We start from the raw sequence: 12,138 nt of genomic DNA on the forward strand, positions 1-12,138 counted from the left end.
CATGTGAGACACCAGAGCAGTTAAAGAATCCACTTCTCAAGTCACAGAAAGGGTGCTAGCCTCAAGCCAGCAGTGTCATCTAAATGTAATCACAGTCCACTTCAGCATCAGAGCCATCACATTCCTGGTCTCTACCATGTCACCGTTCAATCCAACATGACAGGTTACATATGTGAAAAAGCCAATTCTGGCTGCTAGCAAATATCACAAATGTGCAAGAAACCACAAGCTAGAAGGGATTAGTTAAAATGTCAAGAGATCACTCAGCTTTGCTTTGGCCTTGTCCTCCACAGCACCCTGTTCATTTCCACAAACATTTATTCGTCCACGAGGCATGATTCGCAGCTCAGCGCATCTGCCTCAGCTACGTTTTACGTCGGGTGTGTGTGCGCGCGTCAGTGTGCACGCCCCTGGCAGTCAGGGACATCTTGTGCCTGTCACTGAGATTGCTGAGCGCCTCATCTGTCACATGTGGCTGAGCTGACAGCTGAGAGGCTCAACTTTGAGACAGTGTGTGCTCTTGTGTGCGGGCGTGTGTGTGCCCACACTGACAAAGGTATTGAGCTATCACGCTCCTTTCCAATAGGCCCATGGATCAGCTCAGACTATCTGCACAAAGTCATCCTTTGTCTTCCAACTCACTTGTTGGTATATGAAAACATCAGTGTATAGACAATATAAAAATATTTGTAATGAAGGTTCAACCTAAAGATGATATCAGCTTAAAAATTTTGACTTCATCAAAATTAAGAATTTCCTTAATTTTGTGAAATCAATTATCAGCCGATACATGTGAAGCTAATCTTATACAAAGGTCTAATAATCAAATACTGTCCTCTTCTGCTCTGCCACGAGAGGTTTGACTGATAGACCAGCCCACCAGGTCATGTCTGCACATTTGCAGTTAATAGTAGTAGAGATGTGACGACCAGGTTTTTTCCTGCCGATACCGATCACCCATGAGGGCGGATCAACGATACCGATACCGATCACATAATTATTATTATAATTTTTTTATCATAAACACTACCAGTTACAGTATGTTGAAAAAGGAACCATGAATTCACCTTAATTTAGACAAAAACTTTTTTAATAACTTTTTCCATGAAGAAAACTAAACAAAACAGGCATTCTGCAAATTGTACTGCTATCGGAAATACTATCTTTAACAGACTGATAACATATGAAGGCTCTAAAGAGGCTAAATAATGCAAAGAGCCAAAATAAAACCTCTCAACATTGCCAAAAAAATTCAAGTATAAAACTTAACATTCAAAGGCAAATACAGGTTCCATTACAATAAACAATCCTGAGTTACTGAATGAAAACTTCCTGATAGCATGGCGGCTAGCTGATTACTGCTAATTCTGAGTGGCTGTTTCTGAGTAAGCGGAGTAATTATGCAGAGCAGGGAGGAGATCGATTATTTTTTCAGAGATTATCTGTCTCATGTTAGGACAGCAAAAGTTTTAATATGTATGTAAAATATATTTTTTTAGGTTAGATGCTGCAACTTTAAACAGAGGTTTGGTGTGAGAGTCACTACCAGGTGGAGCAGAAGCGGCGCTCTGTCTGTGAATTATTACTACCTGTAGTGCGTAGCAGTGGTTCAACAGCGAGAACAGAACCAGCGCCTTACATCGCAGCTCGAAGACTTATTTTGCGGGTTATTTGTTTAGCTTTCTGACCGTCATGCTAATCCGGGTGAGTGTTTGTAGCTGTGCGCTGCTTTACCTGCTATCTGATGGTCTTTTTTTTTTTTTTTTTTTTTACTGCAGTGAGCCTCGATGTAGCCAAACTTCGTCAAGTATGGCATTGTTTTTATGTCGCATTAGCTTCGTTGTGTTGATGCATTTTGACGTGCTTCAATTTTCCGCCGCAACACGCAAACTTCCCTTAGGATTTGTTGCTGCGCGTTTGCGCAGTGTGAAGGAAAGAGGAGACCAGCTGCACAGGCAGGCTGCGAAATGAGATGCAGGTGATCGGTTTGTGTGATCGGCAACAAGAGCCAATGATCGCCGATCACCGATCATGCACTTTTTCACAAAAATCGGCCGATTATGATCGGTGACCGATCGATCGGCACATCTCTAAATAGTAGTCAGCTCACTGTTGCCAACTCAGCAACTTTCTTGCTACATTTAGACCACATTTCAGACAAAAAAAAATGGGTATAGGCTATCGGAATTGGCAGGTCAGACTTTTTAAAGATCTGTAATTGGCCAGAAAACTGATTGGTATGCCCCTAATCAGAACATTAATTATTTCATTTTTCACTGTGTAAAGCAAGATGTACTGAGAATAAATATTTCACACAATTTATTTGGAAGTTTTTAGAAAGCAAACAGACGTCAGAGTTTGGAGTTTCGCTGGACGGACTTGCCTCTCCGTCCACCTGGTGGCAAGTCAGGAGTTGAAGTAGCAAGCGTTGCTATGGTGACTGCTGAGCATTGATCGATAGTGTTATTCAGCTTTAGAAATGTCTGATTTATTTGCAATGTGGACACAGAGTGAAATGGGTCTGCTCTGCTCTGACTATTGGCGAAGGTATGGTGTGAACTGATGACTGTGTCAGACTGACTGAAGAGTTGAGGAAGCAAGAGAAGCTAATGGCGGCTAATTGCTGCTCTTGCTGCTCGCTGAAGACAGACAGGCTGATTGCAACTGAGCTGCAGAGCACTGTCACATGAAAGTGTACATCAGTACAGATATAAATAGAGTTGAGATACTTTTAGTGTAGAAATGCAGAAATGTATCTTCCTTATCCATTTTTTTTGGGAACTAAAGTATGGATACAAGTTTCAGCCAGTTACCAGCATCACCACATAAAGAGCTTCTGAAAAGGTGCAGTTTCAAAATGCTGAAATTTTACATCATACTGTTGTTTTAAAGCTATTTTAAAATGACACCAGCAAAACTGCCTGTGTGACCAGGGTTTCCTCTGACTGTATGGAACAAAGAGCAACACAAAGTCTCTGCACACCACTGGTTATCTATGGAAAAAACACACTTTTCCCTGGCCTACACAGAAATATGTCTAGTTGCACAACAAGGACAGTCATGGCTTTCAATCGGAAACTTCTCATCAGAGAGGTCAAAGGTCACATGTGGGGTACCTCAAGGTTCAATCCTAGGACCCCTTCTTTTCAATATTTATATGCTCCCACTGGCTCAGGTTATAACAGGAAATAGGATTAGCTACAACGATCATGCGGATGATACACAGCTCTACATCACGATGTCACCAGGTGACTCTGAACCCATCCAATCACTGAATAGATGCTTAGAGCAGATCAATGTGTGGATGTGCCAAAGCTTTATCCAGCTGAACAGAAACAAAACTGAAGTTATTATCTTTGGACCTAAAGAGGAGCAAACTAGAATCAATGCACAGCTTCAGTTATTACAAATGAAAACCAGCGATCAGGCTCAAAACCTGGGAGTAGTGATGGACTCTGACCTGAACCTTCAGAGCCACATTAAGACAGTCACAAAGTCGGCCTATCACCTGAAGAACATCTCCAGGATTAGAGGTCTTATGTCTCAGCACAATCTAGAGAAACTCATTCATGTGTTTGTCTTTAGCCGCATTGATTACTGCAACAGCGTCTTCACAGGTCTGACTAATAAATCAAACAGCTGCAGCTGATCCAGAACGCTGCCGCTCGCGTTCTCACTAAAACCCGGAAGATGGAGCACATCACACCAGTTTTAAAGTCCCTAAACTGGCTCCCTGTAGCTCAAAGAATAGACTTTAAAATACTGTTGTTAGTTTATAAATCACTGAATGGTTTAGACCACAATACATTAAAGATCTGTTATTGCTGTACCAACCATCTAGACCCCTCAGATCTTCTGGTTCTGGTCTGCTCTGCATCCCCAGAACCAGAACCAAGCGAGGAGAAGCAGCATTCAGTTTCTATGCACTACAAATTTGGAACTTCCAGAAAACTGTAAAACAGCTGAAACACTGGGTGCCTTTAAATCTCACCTGTTTAGAGTGAGGGCGACATCAGTTACAGAGACATTGGAAATATTCACACCCTTACTGATAACCAGGTCCAGTGCGTGTCCATGAGTGTGTTTGTTTTGTTGTGCTTGTTTGACATGTGTTAAACCAAAACTCTCTAATATATTAAGGAGCTTTTTTGCCCCTCGGTCTTGGGACACAATCGTGTCAACATGACACGATTGTGATCCTAAGGGATTGTTTCAAACAATCGTAATCAATACATATGAGCGATAGAAGTTCATTCAAGTCCGTAAAGAAACCTTCCTCATATGTTGGGGTTTTGTATAGAGTTAGTGTCAAAGTTCATTTGTGGCCTTTTACCTCGATTCCAAGATATTCCAAAGACATAAAATTACCCAAAGAGATTTTACTACAGTTCATGGTATTCTTAAATATTGAAGCCACACCTCCTCCTTTTTTGTGTTTTCCATTTTCACTTAAAAAATTGTACGTAGGAGGCACTGATTCAATTAGTACGATTGCTTCATAATTGTCATTCAGCCATGTTTCTGTCAGAAATAAAATATCCTTATTATACTCAGTGATGAAATCATTAATTAATAGAGCTTTAGCACAGACAGATCTGGTATTTAAAAGAGCCAGTTTAAGTGACTTGGAGGCTGAAAGTTCTTCAGTCTGAGGTTCCTTTAGGCAGGGGATCAGTCTGAGGTTTGAATTAAGACCACTGTTTTTTGTATTTCTGTTTTTTTAACTTTTCTTGCAGTGATCCGGACAGGTAATGTCCTGCTATGCAATGTTGGGGGGCCAGACACATTCTGGAGGAAGACGGGTGTAACGATAATATCTGGACCCCGGTCTCAGACCTCAGAAAAGCAGAGTGCTGGATCCTCAGGGAGGTCAGAGGCAGGTGGCTTAGATGAAGTGAGGTCTGCTATGTTAGAGCAATGGAGAGTCGTGCCGAGGCGAACCTGTTGATCCATACTATCCTGCTGGGAGGAGGAGGAGTCCGTCCATCTTCCTCTCTGACCCGGAACCCCCACCATCATCTTCAGGCGGCTCAGGTGCAGCCCGACTCTCTTTAGTGATTGACTTCCTGAGAAACTCTGTTCTTGTGAGTGAGTGTAGGAGCAGAGAGGGAGGGGGAAGGAGGAAGCAGGGGGAAAAGATGTAGGACGGTGGAAGAAGGAGGGAGGGGGGAAAGATTAGGGAGGGGGAAGGAGGAGGGGAACCAGTATCACTTTGTTTTGGGACACTCTGCTCCTGATAGGCGGAGGTTCCCATCCTAGTCAGACATCCTTTAGCCTGTTCTTCTGAAGCGATGGTCACATTGTTGTTCTTGTTGATAAAATGAAAAATATTTGCAGTGAGCAGCCTTATTCCATGTTTGTTAAGATTGCGTCCACCTCTTCCAAAGAGGTGAAAGCAGTAGATCCAGAGGTTATCAATAACGGTCACTGAGCTGGCAGAGCAGGTTTTAATCAGTCATTTGTTTATCATGCCCAGCCTGGAATGTTTTTCGTCTCCCCATTGAGATGGATTTGGACCACTGAGAAATAACTTCATTTTTAATTTTCCCATAGTGTCCAGAAGAATATTAAAGTCCTTTTTCAGAATCTCCGATTTTTGCTTTGCCAATCGTTGGCTCCAACATGCACAACTAAAGTCTCCATGTTTGGCTGATCAGTGGTTAGAGAGAGCACTTTGCGAGTCAAATCAGATACAGTGTCACCAAAAAAAGAAACCACTCTCGTTTTCTTGGGATTGCAAACATGACTGATTCAATTTACTGTCTCATCTCCAACAATAAGTACTCTTGGCATACTTTTCGTTTTCCTGGTCACTTTGTCCTTCGGAGCTTTGTGCGGTGGATGCGTTGGTTTAGCCTCATTGCTGATGTTTGAAGGTGGGTTTTCACTCAGAGGCTCAGGCTGGAGTGCAGACAATCTGTTTTTCAGTGGGATTCCCACGGAGTCAGAATGTTTTGAGGCTTGGGCTGGTCGCTTTATCCTTGGGAGTGGGGTCGGTGGAGCCGTTTTGGTTCCAGCTGCTTGTTTGCTATTCTTTGGCGAAGCAGGTGTTGAGGTTGAAGGTGGGTTTTGGCTCAAGAGCCGGCCACGCCGATTCATCTAGGTGAGGGGTTCTTCCCGTTAGTCGTCTCATGGGATCTGCAGTGTGAGACTTTTGTTTCGGCTTGGCACCCTGAGCGATCCAGGGTGAGCTGCTTGGTGCGGGGTGTACGACCTCTCCACTGATTTGAGGAAGAGTTGTTTCATTTCCACAGGTAGTGTTGATCTCAAAGTTCACCTCCAGACGTTGAATCTTCGTTTCTAAAAACTGGAGTCGTTGTATAATACTGCTAATGTCATTGGGGCCGGAGGGGGGCATTTTGCCCTAGTTCAACTTGGAGGTGAAGAAAAGTAAGTTAAAAATAAAAGTGAGAAAATCTCCCGGTCCGTAATCCAGTTATGATGTCGATAATGCAAATATAACCATAAAAATTGTGACTTCAAAAATAATTCACAGGCAAATAATTCACAGGCAAAGTTATCAGTAAGGACGGGAGAGAGCAGGATAATCTGTTCCTCCTTCAGCTGCCAGAACAACATTGCGGACTAAGCGGACTAGCTGCATGGCCTTGTGGTCATTAGTATCAATGTCCTCCTCATCCTCTCAACAGTGTAACACGAATGGCTCAGAGACCTTTGCAGCCCCTGAGGGTCTCTCTAGAGGCAACACTACCTCTACTGCTACACAAGGAGACACGAGGAGGCCAAAAACCTTTTGGACACTTAAAAAAAAAGAAGAAATGAAAATAAAAAGACAGAGTGTAAAATATTATTGGGGTGTTTCTTGTGACGTAGCCTAAGCAGTAGTTCAAAAATACATTTCATCTTTACTAGATAGTAACTTAAGTTATACTAAGAGACAGAAACATAAAAAGGATTAATTACTGGTAGCATAAAGAAAACTAGAATGTGGGGAACCCAGTGTTAGATGAAAAAAAAAAGTAAAAGCAAAATACGTAAAATCTTATTTCCTTTCAATAAGTAAAAATAAAAACCTGAGGATCACCTTTAAAGAGTTAAAGTTACAGCGCTAGCAGTTACCACCTGAACCTACAAGCTTCACAGTTATGACAGCAATCAACAAGAGATAGCAGGAGCTGGCAAACTCTCTGTGAAGCTTTGCATGTGCAGCACATAAACACAGGTTGTGGATGTGAGCACAGAATATGTCATTAGAAATGTACGCTCTCTTCACGCTCGGTCAGCTCCACCTTGGTCCTAACTAGCTTTGGCTTTCTCAGTCCTCCCCCTGGTGTTCTGTGCCATCCACTCATTTCCTGTTTTTTCCTGTCTGTCACACTGGAACATCACATTTTGATACTGTGCATTGGACGTTTTTAATTTAGTTATTGTGTTGACTAAATAAATAAAATAACACAGTAAAATGGCAAAGCTGAACTAAATGAACTTTAATTTTTGATACTATGAGAATACGCTCCTTTTAAATCCGTGACAGCAGACTAAACAGGTAATGCTGGCGTTACTAAGGCCAAAATTTGACATTACATTACACCTTTTAAATCCATGGCCCAAACAAAGGTTGCCTGACAGTCATGTGCATTTTGTTGGATAGGCCTGGCTGCTGAGGACTGGCTATGGATTTTAATGGTTGGGTTAAAACATCAATAACTACTCTCACTGTGGACCCATATTATCAAGGGAGTTTAAATATTTCACCAGTTTGGGTATTACAGGAGAGTTTCAGTGACCCATGATGGTTACTTTTCAGGTCAAATTATTTCAGAACTCAATAATGACACAAATCTTAGATGAAGGCGGTTTAATTACAAATCACCTGTTATGGTGAAACTTTACCATATTTAAAGTACATTTTTCACAACCAACTCAAAAGTGCTAAAATAAATAAACAACAATGATGATGCATAACAGAAGCAATGACCCGAGTGCTGACAACTAAGGTGAAGGGCTAAAGTGAAAGGGTCTAAGAGGCTTCAATCACCAACACGTCCCTCCACGCTGACAGAACAGGTTAGTGAAAGCTTCATCGTGCTCTGACAGGAGGATGAGTAAAGGGGAGAAAAAGTAGGAGGCAGGAGAGCCTGAAACTTAAAGGTCAACTTTTCTACTAAAGATGGAAAACACACCGCAACATCGTTTGAGGTTGCTGTTTTTTTTACAGATCGCCAAAAAAAGATGCTTTTACTTGTTGTTGGTTTGTGTAACTGTGTACCTATCTAAGATGTTTTTCCCAAAATTGTAATGTTAAATGTGTCAGATCCTAGAGCCAGATAAAATGAAAAATGGAAGAACTCTTGAGACAATATTGTTAACGTGTTAATCCAGTTTTGTTTCAGGTGGAAAGATGAATGTTAAAAAACACGCAACAAATAAAAAGGTAAACTAGGGGGAGTAACTTGGATGTCACTTCCTGTAATAATGGCAATATGTATTGAACCATTTTACTATAATCCAAGATTTTAACTCTTATGCTCATGTTGTCAGATGTAGTAATGTTTCCTTACCATATCTTAGCACTCTAGCTTTCGCTCTAGCTTTTTTTAAATCTTTCCTATCTCACATAAATTTTATTCTGAGTTGATAATCCAGCTGATCTTATTTACATATTCTGCTTTTCCTTGGGAAAGATCGACAGGTTTCTGTGAGTCTACTTGCCTGGAGGTCTTTGATGTTTGGAAAAGGAATTCCAATGGTCACTACTGCTCTGGCATTGTCATCTGTGAAGTCTAGGCCTTCACTGACCTTACCCCTGCATACAGCAATAAGTAGTGCACCATCTAGAAAAGAAGCAAACAAAGTTCCAATCAACACAGTACAAATAACAACAAAGGCCTGAAAAAAAGAGACAAAAATATACCACAGTAGATGAGCATTCTTTCTGAACTAGTTATACTTTTGACACTGCAACCAAGGTTCTCTTTGGGGGTGCAATGATAAATCATTCAGCAAATAAATTGGTTATTGGTTGATACATGTCAACCTGACCTTATCCACTGATCTTATTTGCCTCCACAAAGATCTAAAAATCATTCACTGTCCCCTTTTGCTCTGCCGTAACAGAAGACTGACCGACCGACGTGCCCACCTGGTTGTGTCTTGGTTAAACAACTCAGTAACTTTATTGCTGTAAATACCAACTTTTCAGATGAAAAAAAACCATCGGTATCAGCCAAAATCTGAATTGGGAGCTCAGACCTTTTAAAGATTGATGATCGGCCAGAAAACCCCCCAGTCCTGATGCAGCTACACATCATCAATAACATTTTACAGCAGGAGTCACAACTGCAAGATTGGGCTAATAAATTGAAATACTGTAATGAATGATGCTAGCAGTTTAAAGTCAAGTTGGTAATGTGTGTGACTCTCACCTCGACCTTCACAAGTTTTTATGGCATCGTAGTACATTTGAAGGAGCTCATCAAAGTCCCCCTTCCCACCACCGCGGGGCTCTGTGATGACAGTTTTCTCTTGGTCCAGCTTCTCCCACAGACCAGTGTTGACCCAACGGTCTTTCAGCTTGTCCAGCATCTGTTCAATTAAATTGTTTTGTTGTTTTTGCCATTGCTAAATGGTGACACACCATCTCAACAGATGATTTCTCTGCAACACACATCTTACACTAATGACACCAATCAATAGCTATGTTTACATCCACAAAATTCCTTGATTGTATTGATTTAGTACAGAAGCACTAATATGAAGATAGGTGTAAAATTTCCTTTAAAAAACAACACAGAAGCTGTACTTCCATCTGTGTTGAACATCAAAACAAACAGATGTAGTAGTGTGTTCGTTCTGAGCGCCCAGAATGGACCCACACCAGGTTCTAATATTGGTTGAGACCTTACTGCACACTACGGTTTAGCTTCGATGAGCATGGCGTCTAGCCACTGAAGGTATAAATGTGTCATGTTGGCATAGGACACAAATGCACTGTCAGGTCAGTTTGCCACAATAAGGCTGATCAGAGTCAGTTTCCTTCTGATTTGCCTGACTATGATCAGGATAATCCATATGGGGGGTTTACATCATGCATTTTAATTCTGATAGACAGTTTATTCCAATTACTCATGTCCATGTAAAAATCAATAACTTATTTGCTCTTTGTTCAGAGTAACCACAACAAGAGTTCTGCAAGTATCTATAAGTTAAACTTTAACCTTTTAATACCATCTTATCCCTTCCAGAGTTTCATGAGAAGGGGTCATTTAGACCCTATGAGTGTTTTACTCTGTGCGCGGTCCGGCAGGGTCACGTTGATCCTGTGTGCGCTTCTACAAAGTTTTCTTTTGAGTGGTTTTGGAAACTAACCATCTGACGGGGCAATCACTTCATTTTAAGCCAAGTTAAATCCATATCGTTTTTGTGGGTTGTAAATCCCTAAAAAGAATATTTTGATTGTATTTATTATTTTACTTTTATAAGCTTGTTTGGGAGGAACATATTTAGAAGTGTACTGTAAGGCTGAACTTAACACTTAAGCCAGTGCACAATAGGACTTCAACACATTATCTAAATGAAGCCACATATTATATTGTTCACATAACATGTTTTCTTCTCTTATCTGCTCATCATTATGTTAGGTCCAGTGCCTTCAAACAGCCCGAGTTTCTTTCTTTTGCATCCTCCTAGAAAAGAGCTGATGTGCTGAAACCGTCCCTCCAATAAAAATCACTGCTGATTGACTATTGTTAGTGCAAAAGTCAGCAGCTCTCAGGGGAGGCACATTGATCTAAAAGCCCTCTTCGTAGCAGGCCCCACTCATCTCTGTGCAGTGCACATTATTCCCTTGAATAAACATGGCTTCACAATCAAAAAGAGGCTTCACTGGCTTGGAAATGTGCTGCAGGGGTCAAATAGAAGTTCCTCTTGTTAAGAAAACTTCTCAACATCCTCAGAGGGCCAAACTGTAGAACTCTGATTCAGATTCCTATCAGTTTGAATCAGCCTTACCCTTGTTCTGGAGACCGAGCATCCAGAAGAAAGGTAAGGCACTTACCTAGATAAACAGCCAAGAACCAGTTCTTTTGTTTTTTTTTACATATATACTTATTTCCTTCTTGAACAGCTCAAGGCAGAACAGACAAGAACAAGTCTCAGCACAACATATATCTACACAGTTAGTTCAGGCGCAACACAAATATGTACATATACATAAATTCATGGTTAATCTATCACAATGCTGTTTAGTATGGGTGCAACAGTGAAGTTTGCAAAGTGGAGAAAAGGAGTCCAGATAAGTGAAAATTGTCCCTTTGTAGAATGAAGAGAGCAGGTTAAGTATTCTAAAGTAAAAAGCTCCATGACAATTTTGTACCAAGATGTTTTAGAAGGAGGTTTATCCCTGATCCACAACAAGAAGACGTTCTTAAGGGCAGCGCAGATAAGGATATCATACAGAACCAGGATTAATTCTAATGTTCCTAGTGTCCTAAGAAGCCCATTATTTTAACATAACCTGACTCAAGGCTAAGAAGAACTTTATTTTGCAGGCTAACTATAATGTTGAGCAGGTTGAGAAATGAGATTGCAAGAGTCTGTGCTATTGCTTCATAGCAGTGAAATAAGGTATGAGGAGGATTTAATCAGGTTGGGCACTTCAAATATAAATGAGGTCAGGATGTTAGCATCAATAAAACATGACAACTTGACTAAATATACAGTTGCATTGGCATAGACAAACCCCCATCTTGCCCTTGCGCCTAACGTGCGTCTTCAGCTCAGCAAACTGTCCCACAATGGCTTTTTAGTGCAATCTTAAGCGGGACATGAATAATTCATGTCATGTACTTTAGGCAGATCTAGTGCTAAACAAAACAGCCATTATCTGCCAGGTTGCACTTGAAAAGAAACTAATTCCACAAGGAAATGAGCACAAAGGCAAATGTTCTCTCAGATAACACTGGGATCACATGGTAAGTAAAAACTAAATGTCACAATGTTTTAGCATCACAGCAAGACAAATTTTGGTGCTTGTATTTTTCACCACCATTAATATTAAAAAAGAGTTATATCAGTTTGTGTGTGTGTGTGTATATATATATATATATATATATATATATATATATATATATATATATATACACACACACACACATGTTGAATATCCCTGATTTTAGA

General features: G+C 40.8%; 1 protein-coding gene across 4 annotated transcripts in view; it reads right to left on the reverse strand.

The window, feature by feature from the left end:
* Positions 1 to 12,138, reverse strand: part of brip1 (BRCA1 interacting helicase 1) — a 93,777-nt gene that overhangs the window by 44,870 nt on the left and 36,769 nt on the right. For all 4 annotated transcript variants that reach the window (XR_014090577.1, XR_014090578.1, XM_008425200.2 and 1 more), the window contains exons 15-16: positions 9,387 to 9,546; positions 8,674 to 8,795 (exon numbers count right to left, since the gene is read on the reverse strand). Coding sequence is in view for 2 of the 4 variants with exons in the window: in XM_008425200.2 (XP_008423422.2) it covers positions 8,674 to 8,795; positions 9,387 to 9,546 (282 nt within the window). In the remaining 2 variants the exon portion in view is untranslated. The remainder of the gene's footprint in view (positions 1 to 8,673; positions 8,796 to 9,386; positions 9,547 to 12,138) is intronic.

The sequence above is a fragment of the Poecilia reticulata genome, chromosome 13, assembly GCF_904066995.2.
Source record: "Poecilia reticulata chromosome 13, P_reticulata-male-v2, whole genome shotgun sequence".
In the NCBI taxonomy this organism is placed as follows: domain Eukaryota; kingdom Metazoa; phylum Chordata; class Actinopteri; order Cyprinodontiformes; family Poeciliidae; genus Poecilia; species Poecilia reticulata.